The sequence below is a fragment of the Pteropus alecto genome, unplaced genomic scaffold, assembly GCF_000325575.1.
Source record: "Pteropus alecto unplaced genomic scaffold, ASM32557v1 scaffold461, whole genome shotgun sequence".
Lineage (NCBI taxonomy): Eukaryota > Metazoa > Chordata > Mammalia > Chiroptera > Pteropodidae > Pteropus > Pteropus alecto.
Window position 1 is genome coordinate 1,509,722 of NW_006431079.1, and position 25,158 is coordinate 1,534,879.

Consider the following 25,158-nt stretch of genomic DNA (forward strand, 5'->3'; position numbering starts at 1 on the left):
GGGCTGAGAGAGCGGCTCGTCCGGAGAGGGCGTGGAATCCTCACACCACTCCATTGGGCTGTTGTTGAGTTGTATCCTTTATAACAGACTGGTAAACGTCAGTAAAGTGTTTTCCTGAGTTCTGTGAGTTCTTCTGGAGAATTACTGAACCTGAGGAGGGGGTTATGGGAACCCCCAAATTCATAGCCAGTTAGCCAGAAGGACAGGTGGCCCCTGGGACACATAACTGAAATCTAAAGTGGGGGCAGTCTTGTGGGACTGAGCCCTTAACTGTGGGATCCGTGCTAACTCTGGTGAATTAGGGTCAAAACTGGGTGAAATTGCTGGACACCCAGTTGGTGTCGGAGAATTGGTGTGAAAAAATGACATGCGTTTGGTAGAAGTGGTGTCAGAAAGAAGATATCACACTACTGCAAACTGAGATGTGCTGTAAGTGCAAAATAAACCCTGGATTTTGAGGACTCAGTATGATCAAAGAATATAAAATATTTCATTAATATTTTTTGTATTGATTACACGTTTAAATGATTTTGACATGCTGTTAAAATATAAAAATAAAATGTCATTAAAATTAATTCCACCTATTTCTTTTTGCTTTAAAAAAAGGGTACAGGATTGGCTAGGATTATAAAACTTTCACAGTCCTACTCTAAGCCCCATCTTTTCATCAATACTACTGTATTCAATTTATTTAATTCATAGTTCTGGTTGCCATTGTGGAGGGCATTTCCCGGTTATCAGCTTGAGATCTTTCAGAAATTCTTAATGGAGTAATAATGTTACTTAACAATTCTTAAAGGCATTTCTGATGAAATAGCCAGAAATATTGATTCTGGCTATTTCTTAAAGGCATTTCTGATGAAATAGCCAGAAATATTGATTTCTTTTGAGAAGCAAACCTGCCAGGCCATTACCAGTTACACTCTAGCTCTGGAATGGAGACCGTAGGGTGGAGAGGTTTGGGAGTGGGACTTGCACTAATGTGTTGCCTTGGGTCTGCATCTTTCAAGAGCCTAGATGTAGAATGGCTCTGTTGCAAGAGCTGCAGGTGAGGCGGGGTCCTGTTAAGGCTCTTGCAGAGCCCAGTCCCTGGTCTTTCTCCACTGGAACTCGGTACACTTCCTTTGCAGCTAAGACCTGAGGATCGAAGGGCACCTGGACACTGACTCTGCAAACATGGCTTGTGCTCAGTTCTGTGTCCTAGCTATTTTTCTCCTGATTGAATGTCAGGGACACAGCAAGGGCAGAATGGCAAGTTCCAGGGCCAGCCATGAAGAAGAGGCCTGAGGGCCTTTGCCTGGATCATGGGAGCTCTCTAGACCGGGGAAATCTGAAGGCTCAAGCAGTGTCACTAATTCACCTTGAGCTTCTGTGGCTCTCGGGTGCCCCTTGTGCCTGGCTCAGAGGGGACTCCTGGATATCAAAAGACTTAGAAGTTCAGCCTTACGACAGGTACCTGCATTCTGTTGGCTAGATGTCAGAGTGTGGCCAAGATCTCCGAGGTCAACTGCAAGGGCTTAACCAGAAGTGTTGAGGGCTCAAGCAGTGTCACTACCTCACCTTGAGCTTCTGTGGCTCTCGGGTGCCCCTTGTGCCTGGCTCAGAGGGGACTCCTGGATATCAAAAGACTTAGAAGTTCAGCCTTACGACAGGTACCTGCATTCTGTTGGCTAGATGTCAGAGTGTGGCCAAGATCTCCGAGGTCAACTGCAAGGGCTTAACCAGAAGTGTTGAACAGAGCTAAAATCACTGATCCTTCTTGTGCTGTTTAACAAGTTCCTGAAGCAGAAACTAGAGTTTAATTTCTCCTGCCTAAAATTCTCACAAATTGCCACATGCCATAAGTGGTGAAACTACGACCCAGAAGCAGTAAAGGACTTAACCAATTTCACACAGCTCATTAGAGGCACAGACTAGGAGTGGTGGCCTCATGTCTCTCACCTAAACTCTGCAGCAACGTGTCCAGAACCTGGAAGCTCACTCCAGCATGTTCAACGTCTGGTTACTTACTGAGCAAAGGGTAGTGATGACGTGAATAGAATCACGGCATGAAATAGGTTATGCTGTGTTTTACCCTGGAATCTTTAGTCCTATGTATGAATCCTGAAACGTTTTCTCCTGAGTGCTATGTACTGCAGAATGGAGTTTATTTCACAGTAAATGAGGGATGCTTTTTCTTAAGCAATAAATTTAATTCAAGGTGGTTAGTGAATGTCAAGCATAAAATGCCTTCATGAAAGTTAAAAGAATCCAGTTACAAAAGAAGCACTGTGTACAGTCTCAAATAGCTGAAGGTACAATGGGCTCCATATTTTACATAGTACAAAAAATTATTTCATATACAAAGAAAAAAATACAAATAATGTGCAAAAACCATTCTCACAGGTGGCAATTTATAAAATGAAAATGATAGAAAAATCCTTCATTCTTATTATTCTCCCAATTTCTTATCTATTAACACAGTTCTATTTCCTAGTGTGTAGGTAATTTTAAATTTGAAAATCTGATTTATTTTTAACCTACAAAGTAGTTTTTTATTTTTTAGAAAGGGAACCATTTTGTTACTAAAATCTTATGACTGAATCAGTTTAGTTAATTTTATATTAAATTATAAGCAGACTATCTGAAAAACACGGATATAGAAATCATATATACATATTTTTGAAACATTAGTTTGGTATTTAACATATTAACACTTCAGAACAAACGCAATGATCCCGCTACCTATGACTCCAGTGGCCAGTGGCGGTAGCAGAAATGCTGCTTCTTTTCCCTGTGAACAAACAGCATTCTTCAGATCTTAAGCTGAACAACTACAAGGTTATCAAAAGTAGAGAAAATCTAAAAACAGTTCTTACTGTTCATGTGCAGAAGTGTTGTCTGGGTTTCCAATCGTGCCACATGTGCTGTGGCCTTGTCACAGGGCTGTGCTGTGTGGTCATAAACAGCTGGCTCTGTCTTTCCAACATCTTCACTTCATTAGGAGGTCAGTGCGAGTGTTCGTTTTGTGGGTTAGTGCATTCAGCTTTCTGCATGTTATTTCACGTAAGAGGCTGTCAGGGAGCAGAAGACGTAGGAGCACAAGATCGTGGATCCTCAGGGCACCTTTGACCCAGAGAATCCAGTAATTTGGAAAGCGTAATTTCCTGTGTTGGCCTGGTCATTGTTGCATCATCCCTTGGACAATCTTTCCATGAGGATAATCCCATGTTCCCCCTCTGCCTGCCACTGAGCACCAATGCTCTGGTTGTGAACCCTGGTGGCCAGCAGGGATTATGGAAGAACCTTCTGGCAGCATCAGAGAACTGAGCATCTCTGAGGTCAGGCGCTAAAAGCAGGAGGCTCTGCTGGAAAACCTCCTCTATGCAGAATGTAACATAATTTTAGAGGGTTTTCAGGTTTGCTTGTCGGAAAACTCTCTAAAGAAGTTATGACCTCAGAGAACAAAAAGGATCCAGCTTTCATGAAGAAGGACCCAAGCAGGTGGTGGCCATTCTGCCTATGGGATGGATGACAGTTGGCTCAGGAAGCATTCTTCTGATCCCTAACCACTAAGACCCTGTTAGAACAATCTAGTGCGAGTCGCAGGGAGTGCCTGGGGCTCCTGACCAGACACATCCATTCAGGCTAAGTAGACACAGCAACTGCTGAAATAGGGGATGGGGTAAGACCGGGCAGGAGAACCTCAGGCCCTGTGCTGACTCATCAGAACTGAACAGAAAGCTGTCAGCACCTCGAGGACTCATGCACTTTTTCCTATTTGGCAGCACGAGTCTTTCCTTCCTCTTCTGTCTGGGCTGACCAGGGGTGTCAGGCATCAGAGATACAGCTCTGGATTCTGTCCATCCACTGCTGGGCACTCTGTCCATCCTGGGCACAGAAGTTATATACACGTTTGCTGGTCTTGAGCTACCAAACCAAATAAAGAGAACCAGAGATGAAGGGAAGGTCTGTTCTACGGCTTTGCGCAAGTGTGTGAGTCAACCCCTGTGAACTTCCCCTTTGATACTACTCCAGAATCTCAATTTTCTCTCCCCTCCACTTCCATCCAGTCACTTTACGTCTCTAGTCCCCAAAGTATAGGGGACTATTACCATCTCCATGGCAGATTAGCATCTGCCAGATGGTATTGGCAGAAACAGGAGATGCACTAGGAGACGCTAACTGGACATCTTCCTGAGGTTGTCTCTGACCAAAGAGGAGGGCCAGGAATGTCTGGAGCCTCCAGCCTTTCCCGTGCACTACACCAAAGCAGGGCAAGTGCCCAGTATGCTTCCTGTGATCCTTGGGAAAGCCTGAGACTCATTTGTACCATGCTGAAGTTGGCTTTTGGGTCCCCTTCCATCCCCTTCTCTAGTCTTCAGCTGGGGCCACACTGGAAACCTAGAGTTGGGGAAGCAGCCTCATGGCCTGGAGCACGGCCCTCGAGTAAACCTTTATGAAACCTTGCTTGGCACTGGGGACTAGAAAAGTCCCTTACCATGTGACCGATAAAATGTCCCAAGGCATACCTAAGGGCTGCCGAAGGTATCAAGGTAGATAGTCATCATGTGTGACCAAGAACAGTTTTTGTGGATGGTCAAGAATGAAGACTGCTGGAAATAAAGGAAGCAGCATCTGTTCTTGCAAGTAGGTGGGAAGCGAAATAATTACCAATATTTAACAAGGAGTTCGTTTGCTTTCATATATGTTTGGTCACCTTTCGAAGGAGTCCTTTGCGTAAAGCAATGGGTAGCCTTCTGAGACATACAGGCAGCTGGGAGAGGTCAGGCTGGGGATCAGAGTGCTGAGTTCAAGTTCTGTAGCAATTCCCAGAGCCAAGGAGTCTGTGACTCATCTATAGTCACCGTCAAGTGCTCTGAAGCTCCATGATTCTTGGAGGGAGATGGATGATAAGGATCATGTGCAGACAGAGCCAGAAAAAGATAAGGTAAACTTACGTCAAAGAAAGCCTTGTCACTTGTGTGCTTTGGGGCGCCCATGCTGGGGCCAGCTGGGATGACCATTTCTACTTCAGCCAGATCAATGTGGCCTTTACAGCTTGTGTCCTCACCCGAGTCATAGTATCGCAGCTGGAATCCAAAGGATACAGATCAGATATAAGACAGGGAAAGGAAGAATGGCATGGCTTTTCAAACTGTGAATGCTTCCCTCTGTATCTTGCTAAACTATGCCTGGAAGAATAGACGAGAAATTGAAAACACTGAAAAAAAAAAATTCCTTCTAAGAAAAAAATACTAGGTGGTAATGAGAAAGGAGGAAAAAGACATTTTTTTGAAATTTGAACAAATATATTATTATTATTATTATTATTTTATTATATTCATATTAATTTAGCCTCACACACACAAACAGGTCAACTGGAACATAATCTTTTCTAAATTACAACTTAAATTTAATACACTTTGGACATTTATTAAATTTTTTTTTTGCATCATCATGACTACAGAGCCCCCTTACACAGATAGACTGCATCTTTTTTTTAAAAAAAAATATATTATATATTAAAAATGTTAACTAAAACCTGTAAAAAATATATGTAACAAAAAAAGGGGTTAATGTTCAGAATATGTATAGATTTTTCTAGAAAGTGATACAAAGAATATAAACAACTGAGTAAAAAAATGGTCAAAAGACAGGCAAGTCACAAAAGAAACACAAATGACCTATAAACATTTGAAAAGATGGGCAACCTCACTGATCAAAGAACAGTAAATGAAATCAATGAGATTTCACTTTTCACTTAGGTTAAGAAATAATAAAAATGGCTGATAACATCCAGGTTGAATTTAAAGCACCGGATTCTGTCAAATACTGTTAGTGGGAATATAATTTGTTAGAAATTTTTTGGAGAACAATTTGATAATATCAACTAAAACTTAAAATGTTTATATCTATGGACATACCCTTCCCACTTCTAGAAATTTACCTAGAGAAACCCTCCCACAAGCACGCAAAGATATACGTATAAAGAGGTTTCCTTCTGCACTGTTTTGATCAGCTAAAAATTGAAGAGAAGTACCTGTCTTTCAATGGGGGTGCTGGTTAATTACATGGCAGTACATCAGTAACATGGAATTCTACACAGCTTTTTGAAAATGATAAAGATCTATATGAACTGGTGGGAAAATATGTTCAAGATATATATAAAAAGTAAGTTGCTAAATAGCATGTAGATATAAATGGTTTTTGAAAAACAGGATAAATAGCATAATATTTGATTGAGTGGTTACTATGTACCAGGACTGTTCTGATTTTTTTCGTATGTAACTCATTTAACCTTCCTGACAACTCAAAACTATACATATATATCTATACATATATGTGTGAAAATTATTTCGAGAAATATATACCAAATTGTTATTAGTTATCTCTGGGAGTTGGTGGTCCAGGGAACTTTTTCATCTTTATGAGATGTTTAAATTTGATATAACAAGCATGTTTTACTTTTGGAATAAGAAAAAAATGAGACAAATATTAAAAAAAAATTAAAGTGATTGCTGGTGAAAAAGTCTTACTGGTCCGTAGTCTGGATTTCACTCTCTAACTTACACGGCGGGGATGTGTCTCCGTCACTGCGGTTCTGACCTCAGACTTTTCTCTTTCTCTCTCTCCCTTGAGGGATGGTATATAAGTAGGGCTAAATGGAAAAACTGTATACCTTTCGTGCTAAAGAAATCCAAAAGATTGGTAAGAATGCAGATATAATTTGATGTAATTGTAAATTACAGAAAAATTGTGATATTCTCCTATGATATATTTAGTGGCTTAATAGAACTTTCTTGCACACCTTAGACTATGATTTCAGAGACATTGTTATTTTAAAGTACCGGCCCCCACGGAGGGCTTCCATTACATATTTGAAAATAAATTTTCTACATTCTTCGACGAAGACTCTGTGTAATCTTTCTGAAACCCCTTGAACAGAGGGAAAAGTAATCCCAAAAGTTTTTGCCTGGAAGCAGTTTTCTAGATGCATCCAACCAGAGCGTTGTAAAGGGGTAACAGTTAGTGTCTTTCTCAACAGACTCCATTTTAGAGATGAAAGCATCGAGAATCTAAAGGTGTACCCCTCTGCCTCAAGGCTGACTTGTCAGTTCCGAGGTAGATTGGGGCCTGCAGTCAGAACACGGGCGACTATATGGCTCTCACTACTGAAGGGTGCAGAGGGGCTGAAGGTTTGGGTAGGGGTCCCTCCCCTGAGATCACTGGAGCAAAGGTTATGACACTAAGGAAGCGTGGGCTGCCGTAACAGTAGCTAAGAATCCAACAATGGGCAAAAGACTTCTTGACACGGTCAGTGAAGTCAGTCTAGTACCCGCCCACTGTGAATTCTAGGTTTGGGTGGGCACATCCCCTTTTGCCTGTTTTGGGGTCACTTCCCTCCTCTGCGGCTGCCATCTTTGAGGGATAATGATGCCTTCTTAGTAAACGGTATGGTGATGGGCACAGGGAAGGTGTTCAATAATGTTTGTTGAATAAATTAATGCCCCCACTTTGAATGGATGCTTCATGCTGCATGGCTGAATCCTGGGGAGTAATTTGTATCCTGGGGAGCGCTCACAGGCGCAGGCTCTACATGTGCATGTAATATGTAACATGCTGAGAACCTCAGGTCCTCTCCTGGTTTTGATTTTAAGAGCAGGCAGCAGGAGACATTTCAGCATTAAGAAGCAGAGTTATACTGCTCTTAATGCCCTGGGCTCAACTGTCACTGCCTCTGCCTGCATACACTTTGGAACTTCCCTCAGAAGGCTACTGCCCTCACTCAGGGACACCCTGGGTCCATGGAGGAGCCCCCAGGCGGCACATGAGAGGACTCAGGAAAGCAGTCTGCACTTTCCTGAGGGCTGTAACTATCTGCCGAGAGTCACGAAGCAGCCAGCATGGTGCCTCGCCTCGCCCAGAGAGAAGGGATTTCAGTAGCTCTGACGGTATTACCTGATGCTTTGTTACATCCAAAACGAACCAACGGGGCTTCCAACCTTTCAGCAAAGCCCCTCTTTTGTAAAGCGTTCCTTCAAAGGACCTAGAAGAAATGACAATGGGGCAGTTAATTGATTTTTCATTAAAAAATTTTTGTAAGTGGATGGCTGTTTTTGTTTGTCAAATCTCTATTTCCCTCAAATGATCAATCAATCAAGGCCAATCAGAGTTCTCCCTAGAATATTTCTACCAGATCTTTGGGAAAAGACTGCCTCTTTCTGCTGGAATTACTGAATTTGTGAGGTTTGGTGCTCTCAGTAGCCATCTTTTATGCTATGCTAGGATTGACATAATCCGCAGAGGAAAGCAGAGCTGGCAAACAGACAGAAGCCTGAAGACTGTGCGAGAAACTGGCACATCGCTGGCCTTCCCAGTTTATGTGAATAAATCTCTTTTTGCTTGAGTTCGCATGAGCTAGACTTCTGATGTCTGCCCTCAAAAGATTTGGCAGACGTGAGATAATAATAACCAGGCCTCAATCACAAATAGCTACAACCTCTTGGTATTATTCTAGTTGTAATTTTGATTTTTCTTCCTCAAAGAACCACCTAACGCATTTAAAATAGAAACAAAGAAAGAATCGAAGCAAATCCACTTTAAGTCCCCAGAAAGCTGTAATGCACAGGCCCAGCCTATTACAGGGTGGGGTGCGGACAGTCTTTTCAGCCCACCCAGCGAAGCTCAGCCTATGAACCTGTTTTCATCATTCTTGGACGTGTACTGGCTGTACAGAGTGGCTGCTCTTCGGTCCACGCCGTTGGAGGGGGTGATGCTGGTATTCTGCTCCTCCCCCACGCTGCTGTCTGGGAGGTGCAGCACAATTCCTGGAGAGCCTGAAGGGTGTCTCTGGGGCTGAAAGAGACAGAACAGGAGCTAGGAAAAGCTTTACTAAGACTTTAAGCAACTTATCTGATAATTTCCTTCTTAAAAATTTATCTCAAGGAAAAACCTGGACCAATAAGCAAAATATATGTATAAAGATTTTTATCCTGGAGTTGTTTATAATAGTAAAAAACTGGAAATAACCTAAATGTCTATCATTAGGGGACTGGCTAAAAAAAAATGCCATTTCAATACAATGGAATTCTAGACAGCCATTAAAGATGAAGCTGCTGATTTATATACAGTGACACATGGAAGGACATGTCACATAGTAAGAAAAAAAGAAAGCAGGTTTTAAAATAGTACATATAGTAAATCCTTTTATATATGTGTTTAGAATGACAAAACAAGTTTGATAGCATGGTGGTTTATTTCTAGGTTATAAGTTGTAGGTGATTTTTATCTTCTATTTTATAACTTTCTGCATATTGTCTATTGAAAAGCACAAATATATCTTTCATAATCAGAAAAAGACAGAAGAAACTATTTTATTTTTCTGAGGAAAAAAGCAGTAAGATGGCACCCATCTGTGGCCTGTCTGATAACAGCCCCTGAATTGCCATTTGAAGGCGAGAGACATAGTCCAGAGGATCCCTTCTTACCACGGACCCTTTCTTCTACACTCCATTCTCCTTGACCGCTCTGTGACATCTGACCCTGCTGACTCTCTTTTTCCCCGAACTGCTCTTCAGAACACTGTCTGAATTGGCCTTCAGTTGGATGTGGAGCCAATCTGACGTGGGTTTGACTCGTGGCTGTACCAAGTACCAGCTGTGTGATCTCTGCCTGTCCCTCACGTATGAGATGGGACACCACTCCCTCGCCGTGGGTTAAGGAGGATGCTAAAGTGTGTACGGTGCTCAGCACAGTCCCTTGCACATATTACATAAGTTTCTTGGCGAAAGTTTCTCAAATCAAAAACAGAAAATGGAGTGTGAAGAACAGAAAATAGAGTATTTGATTTTAAAATATTTTTATGATTCTTAATTCAGAAACAGAAAAGGAGAGGTGAACAACAGAAAATAGCATGTTTTGTCATTTTAAAATATTTTATTTCCTCTGATTATTTCTCTGGAGAAACATGGTCTTAGCATCCCCTCCTCCCTGATGTGGTAGGAGATCAGATGAAACCACAGAGGCACCGAGATAGAAAAGAACCCAGCAATTTCCCCTGGACACGGGGCCCTGAAACATAAGTATTATGTCACTGTGGTAAAGTGAGACACTCGGGAAGCATTCAGTCATTTGGAACTTTTTGCCCTGGAACCCCAGGGCATGACCCCTCCCTTTCCACCCTTCCCATCAGCGTGAACCCACCTGGGTTAGCTGTGGCAGCTGGCCCCACCTGACCCAGCACCCTCACAAAGCTTGGAAGTAGTTCCTCAAAGGGCTTTTCCTACTCACACGGTCCGCTCTGGGCTCTTCTTTAAGGTCCGCGGTTACCCTTTCCCACAGCTGCTGCCACCTCTCAGGGGTTTGGCTCAATTTATGCTCCAATCTTTCAATTTCCTACAAAGTAATTAAAAGGGGTTTCTGACAGGTAAGTATTTCATAGAAATCAGGATGTGCCCCAAAGCCACATCCCCTCTGTACGAGGCCCAGGTGAAGAGCGTGGCTAGAGGGCAGCTAAAGACAGCGGTAAACACAGGGCCTCACAGGTTTCCCCAGCAAGAAATAGCAGTGGGAGCTCTAGCTGGTATGATGCGCCATGGCGAAGATGATTTACTGGGATCTGTAACCAGGACTTTTTGGTCAGAAAGGCTTAAACAGAGAGAAGAAATATGTATCCCAAACACCTTCACCCTTGGCCAGTCTACAGGAAATGTGATGGCCACAGCAAAAAGTCAAACACTGGGCTGGTGTCCAAACCCTAACAGCTGAGGTAGATGAGAAGTCTGTCCTTGACAGAGGAACCCTTCAACTCCGATGATTCAAACCAGATGTGGAAAAAATAAATCAAGAAATGCCCATGGAATAGAGCTTCCTTCAGACAGGGAAGCTGGAGATCAGAGCAGCGGCCTCCGTGACTGTGCATGCACTGCAGCACACTTTTCAGAAAACCAGGCAGAGGCTCTTCAGGAACTGTTTGGCCCCTATCAAGGCTCAAACTCTTTTCTCAGGGCTGCTGCTCTCATCAGGGTAGCTCTTGCCAGGATAGTTTCACTCCAGAATATTCCTTGTAGAAGATGGTTGGCAGTACTCCCATCAGGCCATCAGCAACCCACACTTCTGACCAGAGGAAGTAAAGCACCCACAGAAACCATGACCCGGGCCTGACTCAAGGTGCTTGGGCAGCTGAAACAGCTGGGGAGCTGCAAATTGCTCCATTGGCTTGACTGCTTCCTCGTAATACTAGAAAACTCATTTTTATTGAGACTCTTTTTCCAGTAACTAAGCTTGGTCCCCCACTGATGCTGGGGAGCAAATTTGGTTTCCTCATATTCCTGAAGTGCTACCTATAATGCTAGACCAAAGTGAGGAGAGCCACTTCTGTAAGTTTTTGAACCAGTCTTATCTTAGCCTGGGGTTCCCGAGGCTTCGTGCCTCTCTAGAGCCCACGATGCCCTAGGTGTATGTCTACACGCTGTCGACTTACACTGAAGAGGCTGGTGAGAGCATTGGGCTGAGCACAGCTGACATCATCATAGCATGGCCACACTGTTCTCCTCTGGCTCTGAGGCCCAGCACCTCCGGCTAGTTCAGACTCCTCAGATGGGAACTGCTTGGGGGTCAGCATCGTCCAGTCATATGAAGGCCCTGTGGAAAGGGTCTCCTCTATGTAGTAATCCCACTTCTTCAGGCTGGAGATATTTGCATTGGGCTTCAGGGCCTGTTTAAAGAAAATTCTGAAATATAGTTTCATCTTGACCCCAAGTTTACTTGAGGGCTGGCCCCTAACATTTGTAGGGTCTGGAGCAAGAGTATGAACAGAGGTTCAAATACCACGTCTCAATATTTAAATGTATATATAAAGATAAAGAATTCAATAAAATATGTTCCGTCTTCTCACATGACAAATATAATTTCTTAATGACCTGGAAGGCCAGGCTCAAATCGAGAATTCTTGGACTTCCTGCAATTCTACAGCATAGAGTGTGTGGCACCAAGGAAGCTGGTCCCAGCTCCCTGTCTTTGGCCTAACCCTCTGTTCCTCCCACCTTGGTTCTGTCCTATACTCTGAGGGTCTTTTATAAATGTGTGTGTATATACCCCAGCCCACACAGCTAAACTCTGTCCACTCCCTGCCGAACAGCTACTTCTTAGCTGCCCTTTGGGCCTAGGGGTACATGCACTGGCTTGGGAGACAGACTCAGAGAAGTGGGCTGGAGAGTAACTTGTATTTGGGTAAAAAATTGTTAGGTACCAGAGCACGGTTTAGATGAAGGAGGGGAACCTAGGCAGCCATGTACCCTTGGTTTTCTAGTACCTGTCACCTCATGGGGAAGAGGCAGTTGGAGAAAGGCCAGCTGGGGTCCTAATGCCTGGGGCCTTCCTCCCCCGAGTAGGATACTCTTGCTTATCAAGCCAGTGTGTTCCAACTCAGAGCCTATTTTCACATAGATGAGCATAGCTGAGCACGGCTGCCTCTGAGAAGTCATTCTTCTCGGGCTGAGTTCCAAATATCCCTGCTCCCCATAGGGGTTCTTCCATGGCTTTCATTCAAATGGACTTAGGGAAGTCTTTTCTAAAGGATTTTAGATTTTTCAGCTTAAGATGACCTGTTGCCGCTTCAAGTTTCGTTTGTTCTTTCTTCCCAGGGAAAGTTGCCCTGCTTTGATTTTCTTGACGTTATCCCTTCTAGGTTTTGGGGGCCAGATCCTAATTTTTGTGGTCAAGAATTTGGCGAACAGTCTCCCTTCCATCATAAAACAAACCCGCAGTGTATCAAACTGTTGAATAGCTTCTGGTATTAAACCTAGTCGAATGTTTATAAAAAGCCTAAACAGCTTATATAAACTAAAAGTAAGGAAAACTTTAATTCAAAATATTCAGAAGATGAAACAAATGCTTTCTTACTGTACCTCTATTTCCACTGGTGAATATAAATAATTAAAGAAAATGGGACTCTTCTTGTGCATTCTATCAATACACTCCCAAATACAAATTCCTTTTTTGGCATGCTTATCTCCTTTATCATCAAATAAAGTTCCTGTAAATCCAAAAAACAACAACAAAAAAATAAATAAACGAAGTCAAATCAACAGTTTGCCTAAAAATATGATGCATGTAGCAGGAAAAAAGTAGAATATTTCTTATGACTCTAGAAACAGCAGTGTACATGCAGAAACCTCAGAAAACAACTACAAAGCTAAAGATAGGAATGGACTTCACAGTTACACGGAAACAGATCCAAATGAAAAGAAAAACAACTGATAAGGTTTCCTCAAGCATTTAGCAGTACATCATGACTCTCTTCCAATCTACATCTTACATCTATATCGAGATTCCCAGAGGTCCGTGCCAGGAGACATTCTACACATTTTTCAAGAGAAAATGAAAGGTCTTAAGAGTTGATTTGATGAAATTCAGTTAAAAACATAATTTTATGTTTCTTTTTTAAGTTGTTGGCTGTTTACTATAAAGCCATTTGAAGGGTTTTCTTGTTTAGTACTTTATATATACAGCAAATCATGGTCATAGAGACTCTGGATAACACAAGGGTGTGGTCTGTGTCTTGGGTAACTTAAAAACAAAAGCCTAATTTAGGGGTGGCCCTTTAGGAATTTTCTGACACTATTTTTGTACCTTTTGAATGGTCAATCATGACCATTCACATGAGCCCACCTTATTTTTAATAGAGAGGAAGATGTGTTAGGGTAAGGCAGGAGGCATTCCTTTAAAAGGCCAGAAAAGGTGCCTCTCTTAGCAGTGCTGTCTTGCTTTCTTTTGGATGAAGTGACTCAGTCAAAAATCAACAAGCATTTTACCAGTTTATCAAAAAAAGAATGTCTTAAGCCCCAGGCTGCACAAGATCCTATAATATGGGGTCCCCCTCCCAAGACTAATTCATGTTTTCTTCTCTACCTTTTAATTGCAGAGTCTAGCGCAGTAGTTCTCAACCTTGGCCACATATTAGAAAGACTAAGGGCTTTAAAAAAATCTCAGTGCCTAGGTTTCACCTCGGACCAAGGAAGTCAGAATCTCCGAGGATGGGCCCCAGATATTAGTTATCTTAAAAGTTCTCCAAGTGACTCCAATGCCCAATGTTAACTAGCTCTGTTTAAAATCAACACACAGGTACTTAAGAAATTAGGGTTTCTGATTCTGATGTGTAAAATGACAATTCTGAGTCAACAAAGGTCTGGAAGTATAAACAGGTTGGAAAATGGTCTCACTTACCAAAAGTATGAAATATCATATTAGACAATTTAATAGCATGCACTGGAAAGCAGTACTTTCTGATTTTACACTTTAAACTGAGAACATTAGTAAATATTTTCAGCCACTAAGAGAGTCCTTGTTATGAATATTTAGGTACATATAATATTCTGAAAATCGATGATTTTTAGAATTTTGCTTGTCTTAACAAAACAGTCATGAGTATTTTCCCTTCTCCTCTCCCTAAAACCAAAGAAAGAATGTAAAATCCCTTTGGGGAATGTTTTCATAGGGGCCGATTGACTTTCAGCACCTGCTCTGTACAACTATTACTGTTTTTAAACATTATAATAATGATGATGTCTCAAATTTACTGAGTGCTTACTATGTACTCACAATTGTGCTAAGAAATGTACATATATTTTTTTGGCTCAAAGGGGCGTGTGCTAATATTGTTTCCAAATTAAAGATGAGGAGACTGAGGAAACTGAAAGGTACCTAACTTGTCCAAAGTACTCAGCTGGTAACTGCGAGTGCTGGAATTTAACCCTGGTCTGTTTGATCTGAGCCCATGGCCTTCACTGCTATTCAGACTGCCTCTAAGGGCAGGTACCTATTCTCTACCAGACTGTACCTGGGGTGGAAAAACGGAGTCAAACACTTCTGAAACAGTGATACCACTTTGAGATATTCAACTAATAAGCAGATTTAACTTTTCAAAGGTGCTACAGAAATGACCACTTGCAGTGCCTAAGAGTTCACACAGCAAATAATCTCAGAATCGGGGAACATGTTCATAATCTACTTCTGTAACTCAGGGTAAAACCCTAATGGCCTTGCCACACTTGGGGTTAGTTATGTTATTACAGTTTTAAATTAAAAATGCAAAACTAACAAAAGAGATGGACCAAGAGCATGCAAATACGTACCGTGCTCTAATCTTTCATAGTCTGAATCCAGGAGGAATGTTTTAAAGCGATTAGATACATAGTGGAATGCCAAGAACTTTAAGTAATAGAGATTGAATTCAAACTCAGTTGGATACTGGTTGTGAACCTGAAACATACAAGACATAGAAAAGAGTAAGAATCAAACCGAACAAAAAGTGATTGCATGCCACTGAATGCTGACCCGAAATATGAAGGAGACCATTTGGTCACACCCATTCAACTGACTCATTCCATGAGTGGAGGTGGGAAGAGAACCAGCTTTTCTGTGCACCTAGCATGCCGTACTAGGGGTTTTTATAAAAATCTCCGTAACAGCATTGCAAGATAAGCATCCCCCGCCCCCACCACTGCCTGACTTTATTGAGATACAACTGACATATAACATTGTGTAAGTTTACCACAACAGGGTCAGTTAGCATTTCTATCACCTGACATAATTACTTTTTTGAGAACTTTTAAGATCTACCTTCTTAGAAACTTTCAAGTACATAATATAGTATTGTTAACTAGTTACCATGCTGTACATTGGATCCCCAGAACTTATTCCACATGCAACTGGAAGTTTTACCCCTTGACCAACAGCCCCTCATTCCCCTCTGTGCCCCATTCACTACCTTATACTGTGGTAGGCACCTGACAGATATAAATTAACGTAAGTTACGGTGTTTGCTTTCCAGGCACTTGTGGTTTAATACTGTGTAATATAACAAGAAAAACTGTACTTAAATAAGTTTGGCAGTGAAAAAATGAGGTCGTTTAGGGGGACAGAAAGAGATGTTTTCTGGACAAAAGAAATGTGTGCCTGTCTGAAGGCTGTGCAGAAGGAGCCAACAGACAACAAATTGTAGAGAAAGAGCTGATAACTAAGAGAATAAGGCCCTGGGAAAACAAGAATGAACGAGGCTAAAGGCCCAGAAATAGGGAACAGTCTTGGAACTGTTGGAAGGGATAGAAGAATTAGATAAAAAAGAAAGATATGTTTCAAGTGTCAAGGGAAAGGAGAGGAGCTCATATCTTTTAACCTTAATTTTTCATCAGTAAATTAGGCAGTGAGGTCACTGGGCATAGGATAAGGGAATGATATGGGAGGGAAGGAGGAAGGCAGAGCTTGGACGGGTCACTGAGCGATAGCATACGTTGGGCAAGCTATATGCAGACTCTGAGGAGCCATCTCATGTTGGCAGAAGGCAGGCCGATGACCCTGTGACACTCTCTAATCCACCTAGCAATCTCACCTCTATATTGTTCAAACAATCTCTCGTGACTAGAGAATTCTGTTTGCTTGAGATAAGTTCCAATCATAATCGTACTTACTTAAAAGTTGTTTCAAATAAACACCACAGGCAGGCTGTCTAAAAGCCAGCTTTCCTCTCCATGTTTAATTTGGCAATGTGGACCCATACTTGCTCAGTCTGAGTGAGAGGCATGTGTGTGATATGTTGTTTGCCCAATAGATCAGTGGGAATTTAAAGTCATAATCTGGATATCGCTACTTTATCAGTTTATCATCTGGTTAGAAACGTAGTTTTCTGTGATGATTAAAGGCTTTTTTCTTCTACATTTTCTTATTGGCTTTTTAATTTAACTAAAACTTTAGCTTATAAGTAATACAAAATAACATGGAATTTAGGAAGATTTATTAAGAGAGAGTTTGACCCTCATGCAGTGGAGCTGCTTTCCTGACCTGAGTACGTTCTGTGGCATCAAGTCTCCACAGGACACAGGAGAACATTCCATGGGACAGTTGTGACATGGCTCTGAATAGCTAGGCAGTGTGCCATAGTCCGGGTTTCTAGAACTGTACGCATATGTATTAAGTATGAATTTTCTCATACTTAAATGAGTATGAATTTCCTCATACTTAAAGGAAAATGAAAGGATTAGACAATATGGGTTTCCTGTGATTATGCTACATGAGCAACTAATTATAAGGGCTAAGCATACCCGAAGAGTTTATAGTTATAATTAAATAAAACATTATGTCAATCTGATACATATTTAATGATCAACAGTTATTATTTTTCAGCATTATAATTGAGCATAAAAATAAGTTCATGTAAGTGGTTATAAGTAGTAATACTTTCTTCCATTTCTATAATGGAAAATGCAATTTTTAAAAATAGCTTCCCTTGTCTTTGGCTCAACTGTCAACCACGTCCCGTAGCACAACAATCCTCTTTCAAACACTTGTCCTTATTCATACATATGTACACCAGAAGACGTAGGCCTTGGGTTTGGCTCTCCACTAGGCCTGGTTCTCAGGTGTTCCTGGCTCCTTTCTAAAGCATTGTTCAGACCTAAAGTTTCCTGTGCTTCCCCCTCATGACTTGTCCTTTAATGCCAAGTAAAGCTCTCTAGTCCAAGCTCTTGGCTGAGAATCAACAGCACCACCCCAGGGGCCGGTGTGCACATGATAGAGAGGGGATAACTCAGATTGTGGGTGGCAGGACAGAAGGAGACAGGCCCAGGAGGATGGAACTTGATTCCCTACCATCTGAGTCTCAAAGAGGAGAAATATGCATTGTGCTCAGGTAGGGTAAAGTCACTGGCCAGTCCCTCCTCACAATTTTCAGGGGAAGAAGGGTTCAGGGCTATTTCCACTGAGCCAGTCCACAATAGGTTCTAAAAACTCTTTTTAGAACTTTTATTAAAGGCCTAGAATAACAACACATTTATCTCAATGATTACTCTCCATAGAAATCATTTACCTTACCGTATCTTTCCTGGATTATTCTGATATTTAATATGCTTAGGAATATAATTTTGAAGACTCACTTCTGAGGTAAAGCAAGATAGAAATAATGACTATGACCTTAAGTTGAACTTAGAGATCATATGCTAGGACTAGACGCAAAACTCTACACGTAGGAAAATGCTTTCATAGCCCACTGTACTGAGTGACTGGCCTCACCACAAACCCTGAACTCTGCAATTATGTTAGAAAGGTTAGACACTTCTCCAAGGCCTCTGGCATTCACCCTGCTTGAACTGGAATTGGTGCTTAGATAGCATCAAGGTGTGAGTGCTTGAGAGCGTGTGTGGGTCTGCGTCTGTGTGCCACGATGGCACCTATAGTTGCTAACTGGGGTTGAAATACAATCTGCCCCAAACTGGGGTTAATTATCAGGTCTATTGGAAGTGGAAGAAAAGATGCTGTGCAATTTTTTTTTAACTCTTTAGCAAAAGTTTAAGCAACAAGCATATGAGAATTTGTCAATGAAAAAAAAAAAAATCAGACTGACCCCAACCTAGGTTGATTAATACCTAGATAGTACATTTGGAATGACATTAAGAAACACAAGGAATGACTTTTTCTGAAATGTCTTTCTACCATAACAAGAAATGAAGACCTGATTGCAGTCACAAGACAAAATATGGTGTTTAGATTTCCAGGAATAAATAAAAGTTATGCTTTTTCCATTTAGTCATACTTCCTAGGGACTCAGTTTATCCAGTTCATTGGCTTCTTTTCGTCCTTGTCAATGGGACACCTACACTCTTCTGCAGTACCATACTACAGTGGTCTCTGAAAGGCACGATCCACATGCTTCCTTTTCCTTCTGATGAAGTATAACTGATATATAACTGCACGTATTTATAGTGTACAATTTGATAAGTTTTTACATATCTATACACCTGTGAAAACAACAGCACAATCAAGACAATAAACATACCATCCGTAACTCCCAAAAGTTTCCTTGTGGTCTTTTTTGCCTCCTCCCACATCCTTCTCCTTAAGCAACCACTGATTTGCTTTTTCATTACTGATTAATTTGCATTTACTAAAACTTTATACAAATAGAATCCTAAGTATGTACTTTTTTTTGTCTGCCTTCTTTCACCAAGCATAATTATTTGAGATGCATCCATGTTGTTATCAGTAGTTAATTCCTTTTGATAGCTAAGTAGTATTCCACTGTATGGATATAACACAATTTGTTTATTCACTCACCTGTGGACAGACATTGGGTTGCTTCTAGATTTTTGGTTATTACACATACAGCTGCTACAAACAGTTATGTACAAGTCTTTGTAGAGAGCATAAGCTTTAATCTCTCTTGTGTAACTGCTTAGAAATGGAATGCTGAATTATATGGTAGGTAGGTATGTTTAACTTTTTAAGAAACGGCCAAACTGTTTTCCCAAATGGTTGAATAATTTTATATTCTCACCAGCTGTACTAGCGAGTTCCAGTTTTTCCACATTCTTGTCAACTCTTGGGGTAGTCAGTTTAAAATTTCTAGCCTTTAAAATAGGTATGTAGTGGTAGCTCACTGTGATTTTAATTTGCATTTAGTAATGATGAATGACATCAAGCACCTTTTCATGTGCTTATCTGCCATCTGTATACCTTTGGCGAAAAGTCAGTATAAATGTTTTGCCCATATAACTGTTTTCTTGTTAACTTTTGAGAATTCTTTATTTATTCTGGATACAAGTCCTTTATGGCTAAATTTATAATTTGCAAATATTTTCTCCCACTCTTCTTCCTTTCATTCTTCTTAACAGTGGTTTTTGAAGAAGTTTTCTGAAAAAGTCTAATTTATCAATCTGTTCTTTTATGGACCATGCTTTTGGTGTTGAATCTAAGATATCTTTGCTTAACCCAAGGTCATAAAGATTTCTTCCTGTTTTCTTCTAAAAGTTTTATAGTATTAGGTCTTAGTATTAGGTCTCTTTTGAATTAATTTTTATATTGGTGCTAGGAATAGATTTTTTTTTGTATCCAGAAATCCAGCTGTCTGCCACCATTTGTTGAAAAGACTATCCTTTCCTCTACTAACTGCTTTTGCATCTTCATAAAAAATCAATTTTCCACATATCATACGTGTGGGACTATTTCTGGACGCTCTATATATCCTACTCCATTGATCTATTTGTCTACTTTCATACCAATTGTCACACTGTCTTGATTACAATAAATACTTGATAAATACTACAGCTTTATAATGTCTTGAAATCAGATAGTGTTAGTCCTCTAATTTTGTTCTTTTTCAAAGACGTTTTGGATATTCTAGATCCTTTGCATTTCCATATGGATTTTAGAATTAGCGTGCCAATTTCTATAAAATAGCCTTCTAGCAATTTGATCGTGATTACATTGAATCGTTAGGTCAGTTTGGGGAGAGTAACATTTTAACAATATTAAGTCTTCTGACTCATGAACAAGAGGTATCTCTTGATTTATTTAAATCTTTAATTTCTCTCAATAATGTTTTGTAGTTTTTCAGTGTCTAGGTGTTTAACATATTTTGTTAGATTTCTTTCATTTTTTAAAAGTACTATTGTAAATGGTGATTTTTAAACTTTTAATATTCTGAGGGTTAGTTTTTTGTAGATTCCATATATAATCATGTTGTTTGTGAAAAAGATAGTTTTGCTTCTTCCTTTCTAACGTGGATACTTTTACTATTTTCTTGCCTTACTGCATGGCTAGGACCTTCAGTAGTATAGTGAGTAGAAGCAGTGAAGCAGACATCCTTGTCTTGCTCCTGATCATACGGGTAGAGCAGTCAGTCTTTCACTATTAAGTATGATGTTAGCTGCAGGTTTTTAAAACCGATACTATCTATAGTTTGAAGGAAGTTTCCTTCTTTTCCTGGTATCCTTAGAATTTTTACAGGGAATGAATGTTATATTTTGTCAAAAGCTTTTTCTGTATCTATTGCTATGATCGCATGGTTCTTCTTTTTTAGTTTTTTAATATGGTGAATTACATTGATGATTTCAAATGTGAAGGCAACCATGAATTCCTGGGATAAATTCCTCTTGACCATGCTATGCATCTTTTAAATATATTTATTTATATGGGATTTGCTAAAAATTCCTTTAGAAAATATGAATCTATGATCATTAGAGGTACTGATATACAGTTTTCTCTCACTGTCTTGGTCAGGCCAGGTAATGCTGGCTTCACAGATTGAGTTGAGAAGTAGTCCCTTTGCTTTAATTTTCTGGATGAGTTTTTGGAGAATTGCTATTATTTCTTCCTTAAATACCTGGTAGAATTTACCAGTGAAACCACTTGGGCCTGAAGTTTTCAGCATGGAAAGGTTTTAACTGCAATTTCAATTTCCTTTATACACATTGGCCTATTCAAGTTATGTATTTCTTCTCGAGTGAGTGTGGTAGTTTACGTCTTTCAAGGAATTTGTCAATTTCACTTAAATTGTTGATTTTATTGGCACAAAACTGTTTATAATATTCCCTTATGGTCCTTTGAATACTTGCAGAACCTGTAGTGATGTCATCTTTGTCATTTCTAATATTGATAATTTGTGTCCTTTCTTTGATGAATCTGGCTAGAGGGTTATCAATTTTATTGACCTTTTCACAGAACAGCTTTTGGTTTTATCAATTTTCTTTATGGCTGGCCACAAGATTTTGGGGGTCTAAAGGCAAGTCTGCTTCAAATAAATTTAGCCTTATTATTTATGTAGCATTGGGAATGATAGGCATCTCAGCCAATAAATTAATTCTATATGAGCACTTTCTGAAATATGCTGATAAACAGAGCTTTAAGCCTCTCTTAGGCATCATCTGGATTCTGCTGTTCAAAATAGTTTTGTATTTATCTTGATGAAGATAAAAAATATGTAAATTTAAAATACTAAGCTGTGTGAGGCATTTTAGTTTTGTTTTCCATTATAGAGTGAAACCTGCCAATTTCACTTATTTATAAGGAGAGAATCTGAAATGGAATTTGGAGAACCATAAATTTAGAGTCTTAGTTTTTGCCCATGTGCCATTAAGTACTTTGTAAAATTTATAGGCCCATAAAAATAAGCTATGACTCAAATCCTAGGAAAAATCAACATTTTGGGAATAAAATATAATAAGTTAAAATTGAATTTCCTTTCAAGAATTACAAATATTAAGCTACAAGAGACCCTATATAAAATGGTATCAACATCTGAGAAACTGTGGGTATGGTTAGACACACCTTAGAAGAATAAGCAGCTAATATTAGTTTTTGTTATTTCACAGATTAAGTTTTAAAAAGCATTAATTATGTACCTTGTACTGTGCCAATCACTTTACATAAGATTTTTAATCTTTCCGGAGATATATATATATATATATATATGCTGAAGCACAGAGAGGTTAAATAATTTGTTAAAGGTCGAAAATTAGTAAATGAGACTGATATGTAAACTTAGATTTTATGGCTCAAATATTAAAAGTTTTAATATAAAATTGCTTTTGTTATAAAGCAGCTTGGATTATGTCATTTTTTGCCAGTTTTCTGGCAGACATCAGAAATTCTTGAGTATACCATAAATCCATTAACTGCAGCTTTTTGCCAGTATTAGTGGGCACATTTTGGAGTAACCAACCTGTGTAAGGGCAGCTTGGCTTCTCACACGTGTGCTCACAAGGAAGCTCAGATCTTCAAGAGGTAAAGTAACTTTTCTCTTTGGAATAGGCCCTAGCATTGTGCTGGCATACTGTAACTGTGAGTAGAATATATCACAAAGCCAGAACAGAGTGGCCAATTTACAATTTGAATAAACTTCAAAGGCAAAGTTTTAACTGTTGTTTTTCTCAAAGCAGGAAATAACGAAAAGCTCTAAAATGTCCTCAAAGATTTACTTTAATGCTGAAATAAAGGAACTGCTTTCTTATACTTCATATTTTCATTCATATTATACATATTTTTCCCCTTGGTATTATATTTTAAAAATAAATTTTAGGTAAAAATTTCATTTTTGTATTTTGCATGTATTTTCCTTTTGAATTTGGTTCAACTATTTTAAGAAAAGGAAGCAGCCTGTAATGATATCATTTGAACTAAGCCAATTTCTTTTAGAAGCAACAAAAAAAATCTGCCAGATGTTGCTATTATGAAACAGTGATCTAGCATTTATAATTCATCTGACACCTGGATATACTGGCGTAAACAATGGCTTTTTATATGATGAGGCAGTTCTAATTTAAGATCAGTGCTTCATCTGTTTTCTTTGTAACTCTTATTAGTGCTAAAGGACAAGTCTAGGCACATTTCCATGGCTGCCTTTTGGCATTCGGCATGTCAGAAATGGTTAATAAGCAGAAAACACATTCCACCCAGGAAAGTTTCGCCTGCTGCTGTGTAATTTTGTACTTATTTTTTTAAATGTTGTTGGGCTTGGCTCTGTTTTGTGCCCCTGGGAAAGGACAACACTAATTCAAATGGTCTGGCAAAAGTCAGAGTCATGTAAAGCACTAGTATTCACTTGAAAGGTATTCAAAGAAGGCATTTTCTAATGCCTAAAACCAGTATGTAGGAGATGATGAAACACTACCTTATAATTAAGTGAGCAAGTCAGTAGCACTATTTGTTAACTATAGTCTTCTATAGTCTCCTGTTTTTGAATGAATAAACAATCCCTTTTCAGCACAAAATAATTTGCTTCACCAAAGTCGATAACTATCATAGCCATGCATCTTTGAAATACTGCAATTAAAGTCATATGCTCGCTTTGCCATGACTTGTCTGCACTCAGGTTATTGTGTATGAGGTACTAAGTCAAACGAGGGTTCAGACAAATTTTTAAAATTTTAAATTTTAATTAAAAAATATTACCATAGTACAACCAAATTTGAAATTAAACTGAAGGAGTCTTTAGACCCTGAACAATATTATTTTCTATAGTTTGCCAACTTGTTTTCAATTTCAGAATTGGTTTATACAGCACATTTGAATTTTAAGTTTTTACTCAAAAGTTACCAGAAATTAAACACATACCCTAAGTTGCTTTATATAACTTAACACAATGCAGTACATTCCTGTTATCTTTAGAATAAACTACAATAAATGCTAAAAGATAACAAGAATGTAATTTAGTACTTAATTTTAGTTTACGTATAAATGCTTTGTTCATATCCTTAAGAGGTACTCATGGAATTCAGGTGACTTTCCAATATTCTAGACTACTCCCACTCTCGCCCAACCCAACCCACCACCAACAATAAAATATAAGCATACATTCCAAGTAATTATTATAATACTTGAGATACAGTGATGTTCTCATCTGTGAGGACAATATATCTTATATGAGAACCTCCATCTCTTATTGACTGTGAGTGGATTCTTTTGCTGACTCTAATGTTTAGGTATGCAGAATTCTGCAAGTTGAACATGGATATTGAACACATTTAACAGTGCATTAACTTAAGTCAAATCCAGCCATACAAATTCAGTCCTCTGTAACTCTCCTTCAATTAAAGACAAGTAAAATTTAAAAGATAAAAAGCCCAAAAGGAGGTAGAGAGAAAAGGCAGGGAGATAGTAGTAGGCCAAGAAAATTCAGTAAATTTTTGAAAGATGGAAAATAGAATGAAGACTTGCAGTTATGTGATAGAAAACGAGAAGCTACACTGGGACACCTGTAGGATAAAAATGATTTGAGAAGGTAACAGCTTGCCCTGTAAACCCAGAAAGCTCAGGACTCAGAGGCCCAAGTGCTGAGTAATATACATAGAGGTGAAATGAGAACTAAGAATGAGGACTGGTTATGTCCATAGAGGCAGTTGGGGTACCTCCAGGTCCTTTCCTGCCCCATGTAGTCATGTGACTGTAAGCAAGAGATTAGGTTTGTTCTCTGGAAAATTGAAACTTGAAAAAGTCTGGGCTTGGGAACACCAGACATAACTGGGTTAATGATAGGGCTTGAGACTAAAAAAAGCATGGAAAAAGTAAAAATCTGCACACTTAATTGGGATTTCCCTGGATCCATTTCCTGCTCTGCTTCCAGAAAGCAGGCAGCCAGGCTTATAAGTACTCTCTGGGCACCACACTGACATAATTTTCTCTGCAGAAACTAGATAGCTGCTGTTTTCTTTTTCTGAAACTCCAGTTTACTGAGATGTTGGACTTACTAATTAAAAATAATTTTTCATGTTCATTGAAGTCTAATTTATATATAATAAAAATTCCTTATTGTGTAACCACCACAATCAGGATATAGAACGTTCTCTATCCTAAAAAGTTTGTCTGTGCCCCTCTGCAGTTGATCTCTTTTCCTGACCACTAGTTCCA

The 25,158-nt window shown here is 39.5% G+C and overlaps 1 protein-coding gene across 4 annotated transcripts in view; it reads right to left on the bottom strand.

Annotated features, from left to right (window-relative positions):
• Positions 1-2,161: 2,161 nt before the first annotated feature.
• Positions 2,162-25,158, bottom strand: part of SBF2 (SET binding factor 2) — a 367,203-nt gene continuing 344,206 nt past the window's right edge. For all 4 annotated transcript variants that reach the window (XM_015596647.2, XM_015596644.2, XM_025038517.1 and 1 more), the window contains 8 exons: positions 15,117-15,243; positions 12,891-13,018; positions 11,465-11,698; positions 10,273-10,377; positions 8,681-8,838; positions 7,942-8,029; positions 4,941-5,072; positions 2,162-3,909 (listed from right to left, as the gene is read on the bottom strand). In XM_015596647.2, coding sequence (XP_015452133.1) covers positions 3,811-3,909; positions 4,941-5,072; positions 7,942-8,029; positions 8,681-8,838; positions 10,273-10,377; positions 11,465-11,698; positions 12,891-13,018; positions 15,117-15,243 — 1,071 coding nt within the window. In that variant the 3' untranslated portion in view covers positions 2,162-3,810. The remainder of the gene's footprint in view (positions 3,910-4,940; positions 5,073-7,941; positions 8,030-8,680; positions 8,839-10,272; positions 10,378-11,464; positions 11,699-12,890; positions 13,019-15,116; positions 15,244-25,158) is intronic.